Here is a 23,810-nt window from a genome sequence, read left to right as displayed (position 1 = left end):
AGTTGTGAAAACCAAGGAAAACTACAGATTTTCGTTGTAGAGACTTTTAACTAACATGTATATTTACAAATCTTAATTATTCTGCGAAAAAATTCTTCAATAGATTAGATCAATTAAAAAATAACACACGGAATACTCTAAATGCTTGGCTTTAGTTCACACGTGAACGACCATGCAACGGTCTTTCACTGAGAGGAATCAAGGGTTCAACCAAATTGATTGAAGCATTTTAAAACCACTGGGGTTGATCGTCATTTTCAAATTTCTAGCTTTGGTAGCGGTTTCGTCGAACATGCAACTCTAAAACACGGTAAACAGATTGTTAAAGACGGTGGATACCCATTTCACTATGCCAACACGCCATAAATAAAAGCATGTTGTTTAGTTTCGCGGAGAAGCGGATTGATTCAAAACAAACTGTTGGAAGAATTATTTTGTCCTGACGTTATGGCCAAACATGTTCATCTATAGAAAACAGCCTGCAAAACTGCATCCGCGGCAGCACTCCCACAATTTCAATAGAAATGAAAACATTAATCTTAACAACAATACCATTAGAGTGTTTTAGAAGTTGTTTGCGTCCGGATTCAAAGCATGACGTTCAACTGTAGAAAACTTTTTAAAAATGTGCGTCACTAAACGCTCTCAATCGTCAGCAAATTCGTTCAATGATAACCGACATCGAAGACTAACTATCATTGCCACCAGCAACGGAGTAACAGAATTTCAAAGTTGACTGCCATAGGGAATAGAGTTCTAAAGAACGACGTCAAAAAAGCTATTATTAGAATATAAATTTCAACCACATAAAAGAACACCATGAAATGCTTCCAGATATGCAAGACCAGGTCAATGAGTCTAAAATTGGGTGAGCTTTGGCCAACGAAAGATTCGAAGTTTGCTAACGAATCACTGATATTTTGGCTCTGTTCGTAATGTTACGAACCAGGACCAAATTACAGAGGTTTGATGGGGAAAGAGCCAGTGCACACGTACCCTGTGTCCCAGACCATCTACTTCCAGGTTAGGGGTGGCCATATGTGCCCATATCTCAGCCAATTTGCAACACATTTGGCTGATTTTAGAGGTTTTTCATGATGTTCTTTCAAGATTTTTCCAACGTCATCACTTCAGAACTCTAAGTGTCTAAAGCCTATTTAATTGGCTCATATTTTCCATAATTCAATACTGGATGATCTACGTAAAAATCATCATTTAAAACTGGGGTGGGACATTAAAGGAATTCAAAGCTTTGAAAGAGTGTGCCCCATATTGTTTTTTTTATCTGCTACGATAGTAAATATCTGGCAACGACGAGATTGTACATGGAAACGGGTGTGTCTATGCATTCCAAAAGACAATATTATAGACGATAAATATCAGGTGGTTGCTGTCTAAAGTTTCTAATGATTCATTCGCCTAAATAAGCTGGTGTTCCTTAAAGAGGGATTTAAATTTATCTAATTTCTAGCAACAAAGTAAAAACTTCGATGGACGCTGGGCATAGGCCTAAAAAACAAGAAAAATGGCGGCCAACAAATTTACAGCATTTTTCTGCGTTTTAAAAACCCGATTTAAAACCCAGTATTAACAGTACGGTAGCCACAATGACAAGAATAACAGGGGGTACTCAGTAATTCGGAATAAAATTAATGGGTCTTAAGAACTTCTTCCATTTTCCAAGGAAGAGCCTTGAAACATTCTACACAGGTTTTGGATGAAATATTCTTCGTCGATTTTAAATAAATAAACTTTGCTATTATTAACTTACGGAAATAAAAAAATTATAGTTTGACAATTAATATACAGATAAAGTGTTCAGAATTAAACGTTGCATAATGTACTTCGCGAGAACACTCAGGCTTGATCGCGTTCTAAAAAGGGGCTCAATGCAGGAAAATGAAAGAGTTCTAAAGGGGCCATAGATCAGCCTAGAGGTCTCCCGGTCTGTATATTAGCAATAGACAATAACGCTCTTGATAAATCCGATATCAATTTCAGTTCAGTATCCCATACCAGAATTCTTATATAACTCTAAACTAGTGAAATCTGTAGGCAGGAAATTCCAAGACAGGAACCGGGCCTTATCTGCGTCTGATTCCAACTTCCATCACTTTTAAAACAAAGAAATTCTATCGATATGATTCCAATGAAAGTTTGACGGGCGCAGAATTACAGGTTCCTTGAATCTTGTGACGAGATAAAGTTGTAGTTAGCAACGAGGAATCAAATTAACACGGAAACTTCGTTTTTGACGCAACGCACTGCGTCAACGTCCTGAACATACATTAATGCGCCCAGAATGAAATGCACCCAGAAGGAAATGCGCCCAGAAGGAAATGCACCCAGAAGGAGAGGCACATTCAACGTTTTCGCAAATAGTTGTATCAGACATTTTATATCTGCTCTTGGTTGATTTTCGCGTCACTAGTAAGTGTTTCACAAACCAAAGACTACATTATGAAATCCTCTTGATTGCTCTGCACATTGATATTGTCTCTGTGCATAATAATTGACTGTTTGCGTTGCCTTCTAAACGAACTCCGAGAAGGAAGCACATTGATAGGGCTATTGGAATGTTTTCGACAGGGGTGTTGTCGTCTAAAAGGTCCTGGAACACCCGAATTCAAGTTCATCATCTCCGAGTCTTCAAAATCGTCACTACTTCTATTAAGCGTGCTTTGGATAGCAGTCGTCAAGTTATTTCCGGATATGGGCAAACCGATGGTTTGTTGTTGTTGCAGTTGCTGTTGCTGGAATTGCTGTTGCAACTGCATTTCTTCGGGTTTTGGATAAAGTTCAAAGGGCATTTGTTGGTGCTGCCGTAGCTCCTCCTGTTTGTACAGGTCATGATATGCAACATGATCAAGGTGTTGCTGGTAGATCTGTTCTGGAGTAAGACTTCGCTGATGGCTCTGCTGGAGCTTCAGAAGTTCATGTTGCTCATTGTGGACTGCATTCACTTCCACCTTGTGCAGCAGCTGTCGAAAAGGAGCATTTGAGGGATTGCCTTCAGAAGCTCGTCTCCCTTCACTAAAAGCAGGGTACGATATAGGACAAAGTCTTTTTAATTTTGTATCTGTCCGTTGTGGTCTAACAACTGTCGCAAGCGAATTAGACAATTGTTCTGTGGGGGGAATAATTTGTATTCTCATTCCATTTGGTAAACTATACCCATCAGTCTCATGTCCCATTTCCATTTGTGCGCTTTCGTCCCTATCATTATTTACTTTCAACAACGGATGATTCGCAGGCACAAACAGAGTTTCTTGCTTCGGTTGTTGATCAAATGTTGGTAAGATACCCATGCGCCTGACACGCCGCTTATTTTGTTCCACAGGCAATGTAGCATATTCATTTCCTCGTGTTGGCTCATCACCATTTTCACCTGCAACATCCTCTTGAATGGTGGGGGTTTGCCCACTGGCAAGGAAAGAAGGGCTAGCATATGACATATGGTGAGGTGATGCGCTGAGAGAATGAGTAAGTAGTTCAGATGAGCATCCTGGTACTTGAGGTTGCATATCAGTAGGTATTGGAACATCTCCAATATGTAAATCAGTAAGTGCATATTGTAATGGTGTGATGGGCACTTGGCGTGGTATTGGCTGCATCATCTGTGGTGTGGAACTTTGTACAAGGCTTTGGACCATACCGTTCTGTATGATAACCTGATCTGCCATGACACTGGCTCTACGCAGCCTGGTTCCATATCTTCGTTGTTCTGGGTAACTAGATCGGTGCTGCTTCAGCCTGTCAGCTAGCAAGTAATAAATTGCACTGTGGTGGTCATACAGGTTTTCTTTGACAGACTGAAACATAAGATGGGCAAAATTTAACATTAGCATGAATGAAAAATGGTATACTAAAATAAAAGATAAATATATAGATATAAATACCATGCATAGGGAGGTTTTAATAAATATGGCTGAATAAAAATCATAATAAATGTATATTTAACTGCTACATAAATTACCAATTTTCATACAAAAAACAATATTGAAGGTTTCAATTGTTAGATCTGTTTTCTTAACAGAAATTTTCAAAGATGCGAAGGAAATGAAAAAAAATCACCTTTTTAGTCTTTTCAATATCAATTTTTAAACCCTGCATTAGAGATATGATTTGAGAGTTCAGTTCTCCATCAATCCCTTTGTCAAAGTTTGCATGGAGTGTTTGGTTCCTTAAAATCTCCGTATTTTGCCCAGGCCCCTTCTGCATCCAGGGGTGCTCTTTGATTTGCTGGATTGTGTACCTCTGTGCTGGGTTTTTCACTAATATCTTCTTTATTAAATCTTCCAATTCTATGGCCAAGATAACATTCATTCAAATTCCAAATTACTGGCAAGATAAACATTTAGTTTGAAGCTTCCAAAATGAATAGAAAGCTACCAAAAATCTAGAGCAGCAATTGACTGGCATGTAATTTGCTAAGTTCCAAGTTTCTACTTTCCATTTATTGATGAAGCATTTTCAGACAGTTTGTAACACAGCCTGAAAATTGACCACTTACAGCATCCAACTCAACAGTGTCTCTTCACAATAAAACTGATGTGAAAAATAATTTGCACTCACCACTGGACATAAAGTATGGTACTCTGAATCTCCCTGACAAAACATGATCCCTAACCTCTGCAAATGATGTTCCATCAAATGGCAATGCAGCACAAACCAAAACATATAATACTACTCCAAGACTCTAGAATAAAAAATAATTGATATTTATAAATCTATATATGCTGATAATGCCGGCAAAAATGCTAAACATATCCACTAATATTGTTTATTTTATCACTTTATACTTTTACAATGAACTCCTCTTTAAAAGCAGCTTTCAAATGACTTTTTATGATTGCATGCAATTAACTGTACACATGTCTTAAAAATGATAAAATAAAAACACAACAGAAATGAAATTTATGATTTCTTAAAAGCAGCTCTTATACATAAAAATTACTCAAATTATATACCAAAATACCAATTATATATATACAGTTTGCAACAACATACCCACAAATCAACTTCAGGCCCAAAATATTCTTTGCCTTCAAAAATTTCTGGTGCTGCATAGGGCGGGCTACCACACCAGGATTTTAAATGCTCATTGTCTTTAAAAAAGTTTCCAAAGCCAAAATCTACAACAAAAGGGTTCAAATCAGTTTCAGTTTCATATCAAAAGTGCAGCCATTTGCTTACCTTTGTATTGTTACTTAAAAACTTAAGAAAATTGAATAAGCATGTGTGATTGAATAAGTTAAAATAATATCAACTAGTATGGCTTTAAGCTAAAATTGTTTGCATGTGTGTGGGTATAAGCATGTATGAACCACAAAGGTCTCCAGGAAGAGGTTGCCCAAAACAGATAGAAGAGGCTTGATCTCTTTATGAAAACAGATTATAATACTGATACTGACTAACCTGCTATTTTCAAATTCATGTTCTCATCCAACAGTAAGTTCTCAGTCTGAAATCAAATAGAATTCCAATAATTTCTATAATTTCTGAAATCATTATAAGGAATACTATGGAATAATTTCTACATTCTATATTATATTATACATATAAAATGAAAATTACTGTTTAACAGTCTCTGCCATAAAAGTGCCTGTTAACACATAGGCAGAGTTGTACACACTATTTAGTGTAAAGAACTGATTTGGTTTTAAAATGCCAAGTTGATGAGTTTCATGCTTAATGGGATCATCAGGCAAAAATAAAGAATGACATATATTCTGAGATTTAAATAACATACTGGCTTAATTAATATAAAAAGTAACAAAAAAGGTTGATTATTAATGACCATCTAATATTGAAAACATTATTTATATATATAGAATTCTATACATATTTTTTGATAAATGATAAATAAGTGATTTAAGTCAAATTTGATTAAAACTAAATTTGCAAACCAACAAACTGACCCACCTTAATGTCTCTATGTACAACATGTCGCTGATGACAATAATCAACTGCTGACAATATCTGGCAAAAAATTCTCCTTGCCTCTTCCTCTGACAATCTTCCAGTCTTATCAATGTGAGCTGTCAACAAATTTTAAAAAATTTAATAAAATTTTAGGATGATAAAACACCAAATTTAGCTTTTTAAACAACTTTAAACTTCATGATAATAAAAATTCACAGAGGCAAATTCTTCTTGTTACCCTCCAACAGCAAAATTTCATGTCTAAATTATCAGAAAAAAGTAATTACCAAACATCTCTCCATTTGAAGCATACTCAGTTACAATGTACATCATGTTTGATGTCTCCATAACCTAAACAAGTATATAATAAATTTGTTAATATATTTTCAAAATAGAAGTAACAACACATAAACCTATCAGTATACAAATGGCTAGGTAAAGTACAAAAAAGAAAATAAAAGACCATGTTTGTCATTTTATGATTTGGTCTAGGTAATTGATTTGATTTGTAAACAGCACCATTTATATTGGCTTCCAATTATTTTTTTCTTGGACAATGATAACAATTAATGCACAAAACGGAAGCAATACTATATATTGAAAAGCACAATTCACCATCACAAGTATGCCTAAAGATAAAGTTTTAAGTAAATCACAACGAAAATCTCCCTCAAAAATAAGACCATCCGATTAACCAAATGCCACTTTGTATATATGTCAATAATTTGCACTTAATTTAAAGTTGAGTGCTTCTGAACTCTCCATGAGTACATAAAATCTATTGTGGATTTTTTGACAGTTTAGTAAACTTAGTGGCTTTTTCCCTTTTTTAAATGCTTAGAAAATGGCCACATCAATAAAAAAACTGAAAAACTTAATTTTACACACCTGATAAAGCTTCAGCACATGTTGATGACGAAGGAATTTCATAATTTCAACCTCTCTGCGCACTTTTGTGATATTGCTTTGGTCAAGACGACTTTTGTCAATAATTTTGATAGCAACCTTCATGATAGAAAAACAAAGGTTACGAAAAAGGCTATTTTGAAGGTTATATAGGTAAAATATGATTTCTCAATAATTATACAAACACTACCACAGAATATATTCAGGCATTTCCATCACTACCTTATAAACAAATTCGTTCACACTATCAAAATGACTTCTTATTTTGCCTGACTGACAGCAACAGAATGTAGGGTGAAATTTTGGGGATGCCACTAAGTAGCATTTTATATAGATGGTCAAGAGAAAAGAACCAGGGCAGGTGACAATCAAGTAGATTGTGCAACATCTAAAAAAAATTGACACAAATCTTGGTTACTTTCTATATTGTGCTTTTCAAGGGTTACAGAAATTGGTTGGAAAAAACTTGTAAGAAAAACCAGTCAGTTTTTACTGAAGCTCGCAGTCTGTTGGCAAATATTTATAGTTGAGCAACTGGAAACTGTGTGCATAAAGCATATTTGCAGAAAATCATATGAGTAATGTCATCTCGCATTCACACTATTCATGACAGGATTCACGTAAACCATGTCCTTTGCAGACAAAGCATGACATTCAAAACGCTATTATATGCTTCCTTCCACGCAACTTTCAAGACGACCGTGCGTAAATCATCACGCAAAACATACAATATGAAGGAAGGGCTCTAATGCCATTAATAAATGCAACTTCTCTTCCTTTTATGAGGATACATTATTTCCTAATTTACGAGTCTGATTCTGCAAGACGTCTGATCGTCAAGACGAAGTCTACAGAGCATCGATGACAAAAGGCAAACGAACTGAATCATGTTGCTAATTTTGTTATTAGTTTAAACTTCAAGTTTCTTGCAAAGACGTAGTGAGTAACAATAATTCAAATAAAAAATCTGGATTTTCAACTAAGTAAACATAAGGATGAAAGGTGGGAGAGGGTTTTGTTGACAAGCCTACCCGGTTGAAATTCGAACAAAATCTTATCAAACAACACATCTCAATACGCTTTTAAAGTCAGAATTCAAAATCTTCACTTGACACAAACTTCGGTCCCCATAAGTTAGGCGCTATTTGATGCAATTATTTCTAAAAGCTACAGTTACAAACGAAACGAATAATGTTTAAAATCGCAGAAATGGCAAGAAGGGTCATTCTAAAAGCCGTGCTTCTGACTTGATGAGGATCTCACTAAATTCTACCAGATGCGGCAAAAATGATTAACAAACTTCAGTTCAGAATGAAAGTCGAAATCGTAGCAGTTAGGGACCAAAACATTGTCTGATAAGAACAAGGCCAACAAACTGTACCGGCAGTGCCTGGCACAGCTGCAAAATTTCAGTGATCTCGAGCAATCGATACTTAAACTGGGTATCTCAACACTTAAAAGCTGACAAAAGAAGCACAATTATATTTTGCAACATATTTAGAGGCTTTTTATTCATAATCAAGTATAAAATGAAGATTTAAACGCATTTACCTGGGACTTGGTAATCCGGTGACGGCCGAGTTTGACAACGGCAAAGTTGCCTTTCCCGATCGTCTTCTCGATATCATAAAATCCGACTCGAAGCGGCTGTCTCTTAAAGTGATCATCAGGCTCTTTGGCCATCATTCCCATTCTAACAACATACAAATTCAAGAAACTTCTGACTTCTTGTAGCGATGATCTTCTGCATGACACTACAAAATGGTAAGATCACATAACTCAGACGACCGATTGCTGTTGTTCCTGCATGCGAACGGTTCTTGCTTACGCACAACTTCAACACAACCTGAAAATTTCAAGTCTTCTCCTTCGCATCCCCAAACGGGTGCTTCGCAGAGGCTTATAAACAAGAATCTGTCGGTTATATAATAAAATCATAGTATAACAACATCCAAAACTGGTTCTTCATATTAATGACACTTACTATAAATAGGTATGTATTTGTAAATATAATCAATTTACACATCATTGAACTGACTAAGCAAAACAAGAAAAAAAATGACGAGAAAGTGTATTTTTATACGAAAACACTTCAACGAAAATACCAAACTGTGTCGGAGCCCATGTTGACATCATTTTAAAAACGTTATTAAGTGGTTAGACAGTTTTTAAACTATGTTTTGCGTTTCATAATTTTATTAACCTCACATCGGCATCCGAATCCCTGCCCAAGGTTTCTATAGTTTGCGATCCTGATATTTGATTTGCAAAACCTACGAACGGAAAAATGTGATGGAAATTTTATAAAAACCCCCAAACTTTCATAGTTTTACAAAACTTTTTCGATCATTAAATGTTCATTATCAGTTATAAGAAAACTGTTTAATTGTCAGGCAAGAAATTTTCAGAATGTTTTGCAACTACTTAAATATAAGCTTTGTGTCCCTGTGAGATGCTCGCTCCTTGCCCGCATGAAAATATTTTTTCATGCGCAATTTGCAGGTGGCTCCGCAAATACTCTTTCCTAAATTCTCTACTTGAATGGTGGAAATGCGTCATCATGAAGCTATTTCGCCGATTTGACCAATGAGATTGACCTTTGAAAACCGAGCTCTGCAGTTCTATTGAATATTCTCAGACAAATGATTGAGACATTGACGTATTTACCAATTACTGACGTCACAAAACACAAAGGATACGTGTTGCTTGCATCAATTACTGCTAAAAAATGGCATGTGGGAAAAAAGCTCTAGAAATAAAATGCGATTTGTTATGTCAATGATTATCACCAATAAACAAAACTGATGAAAGCGTGTACGCACACAGATGAATACAAGAAAAAGATCCGTTCAGTTCTCGCTTCGCGAGTAAGTGGCCAGCAAACGTCACATAGCAAATGAGCAGAATGCAACTGGGACTCGCTCGTAGATATTTAGGTCAGCAAACCCCACCGCCACGCCAACAATGCCTTCTCACCATCTGGGCTGTTTACAAAAGACACGTGTATTTGATACAGCGTCTTGGATAAGGATGGGGACAATGACTGTATGCACTCAGTATTTAGGGCCTAGGGGATGAAGGTTGGGGCACAGATGAATTGCGGGTTTACGGATTATGGAAGGAGCGTGCGCGAATATTAATGTCTTTAATTTCTACAGTATTCTCTCCAATTAACGGACACTCTAAAAGCTTACGCTCAACTTGGTTATTTTTTTTAGTGTCTAAGTTCAACCCGATAGCCACTAATTACCCAGACTACACCCAGAGGTGGCGCCAGAAATCTTCCGACAGAGGGGTTGGAGCTTCCGACATGGGGGCTAAAATAACTAAAATATGCAGTTTTCGTACCTTATTTTGTCAAATTTGCTCCGACAATAACCTAAAATTTCCACCAATGGGGGGAGGGCTAGGTGCTTCCGACGGAGGGGCTGTAGCCCCCTAGCCTTCCCTGGCACCACCACTGATTACACCTTTTAAATACAAAACTAGGGTCTATTTTCAACTTTGGGACGTACATTGCAAAACTTTCCAAAAGGCGGACACTTCCAATTAGCGGACACCTTGCTCTGGCCCCTACGGTGTCCGCTAATTGGAGAGAATACTGTATGCAAACTTAAACATGCTTATGTGATATCTCTTTGATCAAAAAATGCAAAAAGTGGAACTTTGGCATGTCTGCCAAAGTATAGCTCATCTATCAACTTTTCTCATTTGCATACCCACTGAAGCAGTCTCCTATGGACAGGAAGATTTGAAGCAAATTTGAGAAAAACATTGGAATCTATTTACGGGCATAAACGTAATGTTTATGCAAACAATTTGAGTGGGTGTTGGAAGAATTTTCTCTCAAAAGCTTGGTTAGGAGGGGTTTTGTGGAAACTGAAACAGGATTTTATCCCTGAGAATAAAAACGTTCTTAGATAACATATGGTTCCATTTTCTTTCTTGCTATGGGATCAACAGGATTATCTTAGAAATATCTCGATCTCTCATCAGTAAACAGGATGCTTGAAACAGGAAATGCGAGGTTTTTGATTGCAAACCAGCTAGGCATTGTATTGAGATAACGTAAATTTTGACTTCTATAAAAACATCATTTAGCGATAATCTTGACTTCTATAAAGATCTGAAAAAGTTCTCGAGCTTATAATCAGTGTCGTCTAAGGAAGAAGGCTTAAGGTTAAGAATGAAGAAATGACCACCACAGGGCCTACGCCACGAATTTGAAAGTGGGGGCCAAAAGAAAGAACCGCAGGGGCAAATCACTCCTGAAAATGGTGTACGAGATTAATAACCACAAGTGATTATTATGTGATTGATTTGATTTCTTTAGTGATTAAAGTGATTAATTTGTGATTAATTCGTGACTTTTTAAGAATTAATCACATATTCGAAAGTGCTTTCAAATAGGTTTCTGTGCAATCAAACCCGTTTGAAGAGGTGACATGGGGCAAGATACATAAATAAAACGAGAATACATAATGGTAAACCAAGTCATAGGTCAAATTAAACTACAGTATTTCGTGAATCAAGTGACAACCTATCATGGCAGACTGGCAGAGATTTTGTTACGTAGATCAGCAGTCAACGGGAAATGAGTATAAACAGGGACGTTGTGGATCCTAGAAAAGGACCGGGAGAAAATGATCATAAGGAGGCCCACTCATCTATATGACATATCCAATCTCAAACCACAGGTCGCCAAAATGGTACGTACCTGGAAACCATGCACCTGCGAAAAATTAAAAAGATGCAAATTTTTATCTTCTTTGAAGGTTCATTTGCCATATTTGTTGTGGTGTATTCTCTTTTCTCTAACCACAGTCTCTTTAAGACTGCAAAAAATGTGAAGCAAATCCAATGCTTTAGTGCACATTTGATACAAACACAAACGTGACAGAGCACTTAGGTGGACTGCGAGCGTAGCGAGCAGAAAAATCTTTCCGGCCACACCCTTTAAATTAGCTTGATATATATTTCAGAATGCTTTTTACAGTCGTTTACAGCATTTTACAGCATTTTTCAGGCATATTTTGTTGCGTTTCGTTAAAATTCAGTTCTTAAATTGGAATTCCTGGCTTTAAGAGGCTTTCTAGACCTCGAGGCCCTCGGACATTTTGCCCTTCCTTGTCCCCTCTCTGCGGCACTGTTCATATTCCACGCATCTCCTTCACAGAAGTCTGTTTGTCCTGGGTTTTACAAACTCACTTGAAAGGGGCCCACCGGGAAATTTCCCGGTGTTCCGCCTAGCCACAACGCCCCAGCTTGGAAGTACTTAATAATCAGTAACAAAATTATATTTCGTGAGAACGAGGCCTTCATTTTTGCTTATGTTCCAGAGTTTTGGCAGATTTTTGAACATGTCAATAAAATGTGGAAAACCTTGAAAGGGACATTTAATTTCTTTCAATAACATAGACGAATAGACGTGACCATAGATTCAAATATTTGCGCTTTATGTGACTGGTGATTTTTTGTGATTGATATGATATTTATGCGATTAATGTGACTTTTTTGTGATTAATGTTATTATTTTGTAATAACAATGTGTTTATTTTTGAGAGCGTACGTGATTTTAAACAGTGATTTGTCCCTCGCCGCAAGATAGGCTGTCCGCCGGATTCTGTAAGTCTTGCAATGAGTATCAAATTAATACGAGGATAAAATTCGGGAACAAAGCAAAACGGCGACGAGAATCCAGTGTTATGAGATTAATTTTCAAAATAAATTAGCAAACAATCTTTTGGTGGTACAAAACTTGAAAATGGCTTTGAAAAAAAAGCAAACATTTAGTAAACTAAAGCTTTCGTCTGACACTCTTCAGAGTTTAAAACGTCAGAACATAGATCGAAAACTCTACGCTAGGAAATATATATACCCAGTTGTGGATCGAAATAGGCCAATCAGAAACACGAGCGTATGACTGTTGAGGTTGACCAATCAGTGCCGCTAGCCTATCTGACGTTTTAAACTCTGAAGAGTGTCAGACGAAAAGCTTTAAGTTACTAAATGTTTTCTTTTTTCAGAGCCATTTTAAAATAAATTAGATTAAACGAATACTATTATTTCGTCCTGGCATACAGGGCTTCATCAGAGTAAATGAAACGAATGAGTCAACTACTTGCTTTGGAAAGAAGTAGGGGGGCATGGCCCCTCCGGCCCTCCCGGTGGCATGGGCTCTGCATCAATCAAGGGAGTTCTCCAGTGATGATGTCATAACCCAGGGTGCATTCCATGTACTTAGGCCCAAAGATCTTCGGCGTACACTCAGGTTTTTTCGGTGCTCGGCGTGCAAAGCAGTAAAATTTTTTTTTTGCACAGAAAGTTTTCGTTAGTTGACGTGTTGATCACGAAGGCACGTACATACAGGGCCGGCGAAACATATTTGAAAGTGGAGGGGCCAAAATATTAAAGTCTTGAAAGGGCTTAGGAAAGGGCGCCACCATGATTGGCGGCAAGAAAAATTTTAGAATTAGAATTATGGTGTGTTAGGGATGGCCAGAAACTGTATCTAAAATGAATTTTGATTGAAGGTGTCGCATAGTCGCGTCTTTTGTGATGTTGACTTGAAATAGAAAAGTTTTGCAAAGTTTTAGAAAAACCACAATCATATAGCGCGTGATGAAACCTTTTTGGATTTTAAAAGTACCGGGAGTAAGACGAGGGAGAAAAATAAATGAAACACGGATTAATAAAAAACATTAGCGTTGAAATATCAACAGAAGAACTATCAACTAAAAATAAAAAGTTAAGCAATTTTGTACAGTTAAGATATAACTTTGTAACATCTGATCTTAACTTTTTCGAAAATTAAGTGCTTCAACAAAAATTTGAAAAAGCTTCATACTGGGCTTGTCAAAATGAGTTTAAATAGAATTTATAATTGCGTCGATATTTTCTCTTTCTTAGTAGGAATGGATTATCCAAACGATCAAACGATCGAAGTTTTCTTGATGATACTTTTTAAGGTGGACGTATGGCAGATTTTCATTTTCATGGAGGTTTTGATACTAATGGTTGTACAATCTTCAAACTTGAGAATTTTGAAATGAAACTTTCCAATAATGATCATTAATAACTAAAGAAAATTTTTGAAGTTTAAAATAATTGGTCACATGACCATGGTGTATTCTACAGACCAGAATAGTCCGGCAGTGAAACATGCATAAGAAATTATTAAAAATGTAATAAAAATGTTACAGAAGCAGCTGATATGTAAAAAAGGTCCTCATGATATAGTGTTTGTTTTGTATTGATAAAAAGTTTCTATGGCAACCGTTGCCATAGATACACAGAGAAACACTATTTTCTTTGATTTTGGATCATCTATTTGACTTAGCAAAATTTTGTCTGTACAAAACAATAAGCTCATTGAAACCATTCTTCTTGCCAAATTTGGTGCTGATATCTTTTCTTGTTCATCAGAAAACCTTTCTTGAGTAAAAACGTCCGTAAATTCAAAAATCGCATTTAAAGTTTTCCATGCAGTAAATGAGACATATTAGGTACAGTGAAAAGAACTTTTTAATGTTAAATGAAAAAGTGACTTCTAACTTACAATGGATAGATTCTTATCCTGATTTCAGTTTCATATAAAGTTTATTTCATTGCTCTTCTTTTCTTTGCTGGGTGTATGCTGACAGAAATACTTTCTTCATTTACAAACTCTATTTCCACCTCTCTTTCAGAAGGCTTTTCAATCAATGATATGTTTCTTTTTTTGCCTGACCTTCTCTGACTTGCTGGTTTGCTACAGGAAAATGCACCTGATGAATAATGTTCTCCTGTTTTAGTGCCCTTTTTCTTCTCGTGTCTTAAGGTCCTTCGGCGTTTCTGGTATGAGCTTTTGCACTTCCTGCTTGCATCAAAAATTCTTTTCGCATTTTCATTTCTCAACAGCTTGATCGTATTAACCCCAGGCTCTGTTATCCCCATTGCTTTTAGCAAGTTGATCTGGCTTCCTGCTCCCTGGTTCCAAATCAGCACTGCATTAGCACAGGCAGAATTCATCTTGCGATTACCGCAAAAAACTCGTTTTGGACACTTATTCCAAAGAATATTGTTCAAAGCTTCGTTCTGGTTTTGGGTGTAACCCTTCAAGCATCGTTGTAGAAGTGACTTTTCAGACAATCTTTCAAAAATTGGCTTCAATTCTTTTCTAAACACATCAGGTAGGCACTTTGATGGCTTGTATGTATTTGTTCCGCTTGTAATATCTCTCTGGTATTTACACCAGGAATCCTTTCCAGAAGGACAGAACTTGTGTTGTACAGCAATATCCTCATTTTGGTACTTAATCATGTGAAAAAATATTGCCCAGATGGCATTTTCCATAGCTTTCACATTGCCAAGGTTGTTGCGAATAGCAAGACCATAATAGTTTTGAATTGAATCTATAACTACATCAGTGAGTCTACCATGTCCTCCAACTGTAGCACCATCTTCGAGCTTTCTGCCTTTGGATTTATTTTTATATTTTCTTAGGTTGCTTCCCATGCGTTTTTGTATATGGCCAATACAATCTTCCTTTGAAATTTGGTATTCTGAGCCATATTCTTCAAACAATGCTGTGGAAACTTCTGAAAACGATGAAGAGTCTCCATCTCCTACATAAATGGTGTATTTTAGCTTATGCTTTTCTACTGAGCGTTTGAAAATAGTGATTGCTGCTTCTTTTTCCATTGCTTCAGACGACAGTGTGTGATTTATGAGGCATTTGTCTTTGTGCTTATCAAACCAGCTTTTAAATTTCTCTGACTCTTTGTCCCATTTTGCTCTGGCCTTACATTCAAAGCAAACTTTTGATTTGACCTCATAATCAAGAACCTCCCCTGTCTCAATTGCCATGACAAATACCACACCATGCAAGGAAGAATGCCCATAGCGTTTTTGCCAAGTACCATCTACAGAAACAGCAATGGGAAAAACATCTTCCTCAACATCTAAGTTTTTACATTCCTCTTCTTTGACCTTCAGAATACTTTTTAATCTAAATGCTGCTTGAGCCATGCTGTTTTCTGCCACTTTAGCACTTATAAGTTCTAGATCTTTAAGATGGTCATTGTATGAAGAATTGTTTACTGGTGGAGGTAGATCTAGCATACCACAAAGTCTTTGAAGGTTGGTTTGTCCATTGCCAGTATAAAAACCTGCTTGAGTAAGTCTGAGATTTATTTCTGAATGTTGCTTGCCAAGGCAGTCAACCTTCTCAGTTGTATGGAAATTGACACTGTAATGGCAGTTTTGACATTCCAAATAAAGTGACTCATCCAGCCCAGATCTCCTTCGATCCACTTGAAAAAGTTTCAAACAGCCATTTGAAGATTTACACATTTTGCAGACGGCCATCTTTTCCAGAGCCATATCCAACAACTTTGAATTAATAATCTTGTTGCCAAATGCCTCTGTGCTTGGATGTGAAACAGTGCTTGTCAAACCAAGATTAAAAGCCTTCTGTCGTGTAAGGACTTGTTCCCTTTCTGACTTCAAAATGGGACAGTTTTCGGAAATTTTCTCAAATGACCTATTGAGTTTATCTGGCGTAGAGCTTCCACCTGGCCTAGAGTCATTCTCATTAGGCCTTTCTTCGTTATCGTCATCGTTCTTGATATCCTGTCTTCTAAGGCCAACAAACTTTCTCTTCCTGGCGTACTTACTTCTCGACTTATTCCCTGGCATTCCAAAAACAAGTTTTTATAATATTCAAGTACCAAAAAATCTTCTATTTCCTTCCTACAAAGTATGTGAGCTACAAAGTAAAGTATGTCAAAGTAAATCTTGTCATTTTGCTGCGGTAGTTCTTGATGTAGAAGACACATAATTCATTCAATTCAATGAAGTAGGAAAATAGTTGGCACGGCACGAAATGTAACAAGTTTTAGAGGGGAAAGTCCCAAAACGGCCCCTTAGCAACACAATTTTTGCATTGCTAAGGGTAGTAAGCATTTTGCAACGCCAATTATTGCAACTTTTTGAGCCAAATTCCAACCAAATCAAGCTGATTCTATCGCTACAGATATTAAACTCTCAAGAAAACACAAAAAAATAAATTTGAAAAAATTTTCATTCTTTCTCAAAATCTGCCATACGTCCACCTTAAGAACAAATCCGCCCATACTTTATTTCTCATATCCTCAAAAGTTCTTTCCAGCTGTTTCTTTCCCTTCAACAGCTGACTTCTCTCTTTTTGTAATGTTTCTGAGAAAGTTTTCGTTAACAAATAAACCCTGTGTGCCAAGTTTAGGCAATGGAAAAAACGAAACTCCGTCAATTTATGCTGGCACCAAGTTATTCTGGCAGTGGCGTAACGCACGGTGTGCACCTTTACCAATGAGAGCCTCATTGAAATTGGCGAAAGACTGGATACGGTTTGTGAATGTGAGCAACCAGTAAAATAATGATGCAAGATATAGCATATCAATTAGGTTTTGCTCTAAAGCACATCCATATCGGTATGAGATTTTGTATTTAATTTTACGAGAGTATAACATATATTTAAAATTCAATTGATGTCCTCCATGGAGCAGTTTGAAAATATTAATCTTTCAGAACATGTTTTCAAATGCATGTCAAATCCCCATCTGTATATGCTGCATGGGAATCCAGGAAAGCTTAAATGAAGATCAAAGGAAATGTCTCAGGCAGCAGAATTTCTTTTCATTTGTTCTTATATGTTATTTCTTTGGAGCGAGTACTTAGGCTTTAAAACCTGACGCAAATTTAGTTAAGTATACGGGCCTCAAAACACTACTTTCAATAAGGGCCCCACACTGCTCCATTACGCCACTGTATTCTGGACTAGATTTCTCGATCTATTTGCCAAGCCAAGCTGTCACTCGTTATAAAGCTTAGGCAATGACCGATTTCTTCGATCTAATTCCCATATTCAATTTTATGTATGTCTTCTACGTAAAGACATAGCAATCAAGGTAAAGCTAAGGACACATTTAAGAGAATACTAGGCAAAGTTACTTACAGAATCATATAATACATTTATTTCCACTTTTGCCTAAAATTTTTCTTTGGTTCTGCAAAAAAGTGGGGGGCCCATATAGCCCATCTCCGCCCCCGGTTTCGCCTGCCCTGACATAGTAGTTAACATGAAAAAGAATAAAATAAAGACTCATTAAAAACAATTTTCTCTTTTAATTAGTTTTCTTCGCTTGGCGTACAATATTTAAAGTTGCAATATTAACTGCTCATATGTTCTGCGTACCTGAACAAGTGCCTCGGTGGACCTTCGGTTGATATGAAATGCACCCTGGGTCAAACCAATGAATTTTTATATTTTTGAATTTTGACCAGGTAATTGACAATGCACCACGCCGTTTGCACGAGTACGGAAACATCAGATTTTCTCAACGAACTGCTTCTTCCATTTTATAAAATCATGGGCACACATTCCTTCATTTTTCATTTCACTTTTTATTTTTAAACATTTTGAAAGTTTACAAAGGTTTCAGAAACAAGCTTTAAAAATCGACCTGTGCAAAAAACAGAGAAACCTTCGTTAAAGAGCATTGCTGTGTACAAAATTGAAATAAACCCTAATAATGAAACTAAATATTAAAATAAAATCTCTTTTTTGCAGTGGCATAACGGAGACAATCGGGGCCATAAGAAATATAATAGGATGGGTCCTTGATACAGGGTCGTCGCTAAGCACTTTCACTTAGAGGGGTGCCAGTCACCAATTTGCTGACAAAATAGGGCGTGGCCTAAGATATTTCAATGTGGGGGTTTGGCATTTTGACGCAATTGATTTTGTTTATCAAAGAGGATGTTCTCGTTCGTCAATCATCGCTTCCATTTTCGAGTGACTGTGGGTACTTTGATTTCGAAGGCCTTGAAACAAAACCGAAAGACGAGGTCCCCCTGCGAGCGGAGCGTTCAGGAAATTTTTGCGACCACGCCCTTTAGATTGTCTTAAAATGCATTTCAGAATATTTCATGCAGTCATTTTTTGCAATCGTTTAGAACTTTTAACTATTTTTAGGCATAGCTACGTTTTATTGATTTCATTCTTAAAATTGAGTTCATTACTACTTGAGGCCCCCTCAACCTCGAGGCCCTGAGGCACTTTGCCCCCCTTTCCTGCTTATAGTAGCTTCCAGTACCTCCAGGATCAACGTTCAGAGATTTCAATAAACTTTGACCCCTCCCTAAACCCCAAACTTTAGGTAGAAATTAGGTTGCCCTGGATATTGGACATTAGATTCTGGACTCATTTGAAGGGAGTCATTTGAAGTTTTTGGGGGACATTTGCCCCTCCGGGACACACATAGCACTATCTTTTCCTGTTTTAAATTGGTGAGGGCTTTTGGGCAATACTTTTAAGTTCACACCCTCATCTTATCCCAACTGTTCGCTAAAGCTATTGCTTTGGGAACTTTGAAAGCAAAACCCGACAAAACTCTACTTTTAGAAAATTTGCCGACAAGAATTTTCTGCCCCCGGCACCCCCCGCTAGCGACGCCCCTGCCCTGATATAGGGACAGCGAAGCGAAGTGAGCTCTACGGAAAAAATTTTCAACCATGCCCTTTAGAACCACGGGAATTGCATGTTGAGAGAAAAAGATGGTACAAAGCTGGCAGTAAACATAGCAGTCTTAGCATTAAATTGAGTTTTAGAATGTTAGTATAGAGAACTAGTTTACGTAACAAACTATTGCTCTTTGGTATGGAATTGTATGATGTCTGGAACCCCCAGAAAAAATATAAGAAATACCACAATACACTGTGTCTTCACTTGAACAAAAAATTGACGTATAAAAACTTCCACCCTATCAATAAGAGATTTTCAACAAAGATTATACTTTTTCCTTTATAAGAAATTAGGAAGCCTGAATTTGGTTCCAATTTCTTATTGATGGAGCAAAATTTTTAAAAAATAGTCAATTTCCAAATTAATAAATACTATTTCATATTTAAATCATCCATATTAATTTCTTAGAGTGTCCTTGCTTATACCTACTAAGCCGCGCAACCCTTGAACCCAAAGATGATTTGTTGAAAACAGTAAGTTAAAAAGGGTTTCTGAATGGAGATATAAGAAATCATCTAAAAATTATTTCTCGCATATAAGAAGCTTTAAGATGAGACTTACTGTATTCAAAGCTTCGGAATGCGCTGTCGTACTGTTTAATGCACAAAATATTGCCGACAAAAGATCTTGACCGTATTTCAATCCAAAACTCTTAATTAGAGTTTTCGATCTATGTTCTGACGTTTTATACTCTGAAGAGTGTCAGTCGAAAAGTTTGAAGATGTTTCAAAATATTTGCTTTTTCGATGTTTTTTCTTCGAAACCATTTTCAAAGTTTTAATTTGGCGATTATGTTTTAGAAATAATGTTTTTGCACAAATTATAGGGAATTAACAAATAAGCAATTGTACAAACAGAATACAACACCAAGGGTTTTGGAGATTGTGAATAATAGCAAAAATATTAGTAAACAATAATCAAAAAGTCAGTGAAAATAGCAAAGAAAGCAGCAAAAATAGCAAAGAAATTAGCAAAAAAGGCAAAATATCAGTAAAAAATAATAAAGAAATCAGTAAAAAATGATAAAGAAATTAACAATAAATAGCAAACATGTCAGAAAGAATAGCAAAAAAACAGTAAATGATATTAATGGTCCTAATTGCTGTCCAAAGGAAAACCGAGCCAGTAAATTGTTGATAGCTTATCAAATCTTAGCAAGAAAAATTTTATAGAAAATTCTCAAGCTTTTCATGATAGAAAAAATATACATCCTACGAACGTCCTTAGAGTGCAAAGTTTTAATTTTGCTTTGAAAACATCGTCTTTTATTTAGTTTCAATGACCACGATGTGTTAATGTGAAAAATTTTGTAAATTGCTAATGTGAGAATATTTTAAAAATGGGAAAACGGGCCTTTCTTTACTAATGAGCCCATGGGTAATTGCTTTCTCTTGTCTACTCTCAGCAGGCTTTGGGCCAGGGACTACATAAGCAGGGGTGGGAGATTTTCAAACAGTACTTTGAACAATGCAAAAGTAATTTTGCTTTTAGAATTCTGAGTGCTAAGCCCCTGAAAATATTTTATCCTCGTAAAATGCTCCACGATCTCTCTGCATCCAAATCCCTAAAATCCAATATGCTGGTAAATGCTTCTTTGTTGTCATTAATGCATTATCACCAGCGTCATTATTAGCTGGTCAGGCCACTGCTTGCCTATGGAGTCCCCAACGATCATTTCACCTTGTTTTTGTTTTTATATCCATGTCACACTTGCTGCTGTCTCAATATTTTCCCAGCATCATTTGGTTGGTCTCCCTCCATTTTTTCTTCGAGGTGCCAACCTGTACTTTTTTGGGCCGTTTCTCATTTTTCATTCTCCCGATGTATCCTGGCCCACTTCATTGCATCCATTCTTTCCAACATGTTTTCTATTTTCTGTTTTTCTCTTATCCATTCATTTGATTTTCATTGTTCAATACCAAACAATTTTTTCATATATTTTGTGATATTGCTTGTCTTTCTTAGTTCTGGGATCTTCGTCCCCAGACCCTCTTTCCTTTTTCTTCCATTGAAGATTTTATTTAATGACTTAAATAGCACTTGTTAGTTTGTTATCAATCTGAAAAGCCATTAGGCTTTAGTCATTGTCACGGTTTGTGAATTGTTGCCTTTGGAATATCACAAGGTTTGTAACATAAATCTGCATTAGGAAATTTTCTGTAGGCATTGCATGATCCCAATCAAATCAACCAAATTTTTTAACGAAAACCCTTACGCTGACGAATATTGACAATGTCATTGCTTTAAAAAACCCCTTGAAAAATGCAAGAAAATCCTTGCTATCTTTAAAAAATTTTTTCATCTTAGCTTCTAGGTTTTCATTCGAGTGATAGAAATGTCAGAATGAACCTCCGTTAGACTCAAAAAATACAATTGCCTTAGCACATGGAAACTGAACATTGGCGCAACCGATTTAGGCGCAACATTTATCAAAGGCATATCAGATGTCACTATTGAATTTTTCAATTGAAACACAGGATAGGATTTTCAACTATATGGGAATTCAACAATAAACTAGTAAGCAAAAATTCTAAATTGGTCCTGCAGTTGGATTCAGTGTGCGTCTTGATCCATCACAAAAAGGGCAAATGATAATGGTAAAGATATTGTACAAAATTTCGATTTACCAACTTCTTTCTCTTCACTAATATTGTGACGTTGTCTTTGTGTACTTTTCAGAAACATGTAGGCACGTGCTTCAGTAATTATGGGGACGTAAACTTAGCTTAACAGTTTTAAACTGTATTCAGAAGACTGCAAATTTTTGAGCTTTAGCAAGACTTTTAGAAAAAGGTTTCTTAGAAAAAAATGATGATGAAGTTGCATCTACTGGAAAAAGGTTCAACAATATATGCTGATAAAGACTGCCAAAAATACAAAACAAAGAGGATTTTATGAAATCTTACTCATTTTGTTCTTTCGCAGCTTCACTAATGTTTCCGGCATTCTATAAGATTGGTCACTAGGCTCTTCTTTCGGCTGAATGTGTTTCAACATTGATTAAAGGCAGCTTCTTCAAATCTGAAAAATTAAGAATCATTGTTATTAGTTAATGAAATAATTTCGATTTGAATTTTAAGGAGTGATCTAGCAACTATTAAATCATTTGCATTGTAAACAATAAGTTTTAGTTTGGAAAAACCTTTATAATAAAGAACAAAATCTAATCGACACAAGAATTTGATAAAAATTTGAAGAAGAAATTGCAAGAGTCATATTCTTTGCAATTTAAGTACCATTATTAATTGTCTCCCTTGCTCGACCCTTTCTAAAAACTGTTCACTGCAGCATTCTAGCAGATTCTTAAGCGTTTGAGATAAAACAAGGAAATATCGTTAATTTTCAGGAGGATTAACTACCTTGGTTTTAAATTGCAGTTTTAAATGGCACGGGATACCTATGATCAGACGGAGCACCATATTTTGATGAATATGCTGGTGTCTACGGAGGCAAAACAACAAATTGCGAGCAAAAAAAACAAACAAAAGGGTATTGAGAAAAGGAGGGGGTTGCAAAAAATTTCACAGAGGCACTGTCTTTTGTTAGAAAGAAGTCTTGAATCTAGATTTAGTGAGTGGTGAGTACCTACCCCTCCCTCCCCCCTTTAGAATCTAAATTTAGTGAGTGGTGTGTACATACCCCTCACTTCTCCCCTTTAGAATCTAAATTTAGTGAGTGGTGTGTACATACCCCTCACTTCTCCCCTTTAGAATCTAAATTTAGTGAGTGGTGTGTACATACCCCTCACTTCTCCCCTTATATATGAGTAGTAATGTTGTTTTAGGCACAATTATCATTATCTGAAAGACCCTAGCCTTGGCCTGGAACTGTGGTACTAAAATCGCTACATGTGGTACTAAAATCGCTTAATGTCAAAAATAGTATCCAATTATTACTGAAAATTTCTATGTAGTGCTTAAAGTACTGTTAGTGCTATTGAAATTGTGTTTCACTTAAATAGTGCCTCGTAGTACGGAAATGACCCTATGTAGCACCCAAAATGCTTTGTGTGGTGCTTTTAATGTTTGATGTGGTACTAACAAAGGCGAATGTGGTACCAAAATTGATTTATGCAATACTTAATATTTTTATGTGGTAATAAAATAGCTTGACGTGGTTCTAGTCTCATTCTTTAATACTGAAATCGCTTCTGTGGTACCGAAATAACATTCTGTGGCTCTGCCAAAAGATAATATGGAACCGAAAAAATCTTTCTCTTGGGTTTTGAAACTGTATTGTGTGGTACAGACAAAGGATTGTGTGACACCTGAACGGCTCTCTGTAATACTGAAATCGCTTGTTCGATATTAAATTTGTTTTCTGTGGTACTAACACATGTCTGTGTGGTATCAAAAAAAGCTCTATGTGGAATCTTTTGCGTTGTTATGAAATTATATAACATGATACTGAAACATGTCAAGATGGTACCGAAATT

General features: G+C 36.3%; 2 protein-coding genes across 2 annotated transcripts; both read right to left on the bottom strand.

The window, feature by feature from the left end:
• Window positions 1-28: 28 nt before the first annotated feature.
• LOC135684729 (uncharacterized) lies at window positions 29-22,396 on the bottom strand. The gene is made up of 10 exons (XM_065200365.2): window positions 22,282-22,396; window positions 8,383-8,585; window positions 6,814-6,930; window positions 6,213-6,276; window positions 5,926-6,041; window positions 5,419-5,464; window positions 5,011-5,135; window positions 4,576-4,699; window positions 4,075-4,304; window positions 29-3,812 (listed from the first exon to the last, which is right to left on the bottom strand). The coding sequence occupies exons 1-10, from the start codon at window positions 22,370-22,372 to the stop codon at window positions 2,454-2,456; spliced, it is 2,475 nt and encodes an 824-aa protein (XP_065056437.2). The 5' UTR covers window positions 22,373-22,396; the 3' UTR covers window positions 29-2,453.
• LOC135686008 (uncharacterized) lies at window positions 14,338-16,927 on the bottom strand. The gene has a single exon (XM_065202150.2). The coding sequence runs from the start codon at window positions 16,507-16,509 to the stop codon at window positions 14,431-14,433; it is 2,079 nt and encodes a 692-aa protein (XP_065058222.2). The 5' UTR covers window positions 16,510-16,927; the 3' UTR covers window positions 14,338-14,430.
• Window positions 22,397-23,810: the final 1,414 nt, after the last annotated feature.

The sequence above is a fragment of the Rhopilema esculentum genome, chromosome 21 (assembly GCF_057945365.1).
Source record: "Rhopilema esculentum isolate cy_ngs chromosome 21, ASM5794536v1, whole genome shotgun sequence".
NCBI classification, from domain to species: Eukaryota; Metazoa; Cnidaria; class Scyphozoa; order Rhizostomeae; family Rhizostomatidae; genus Rhopilema; species Rhopilema esculentum.
This window is presented reverse-complemented; position numbering and strand designations above follow the sequence as displayed.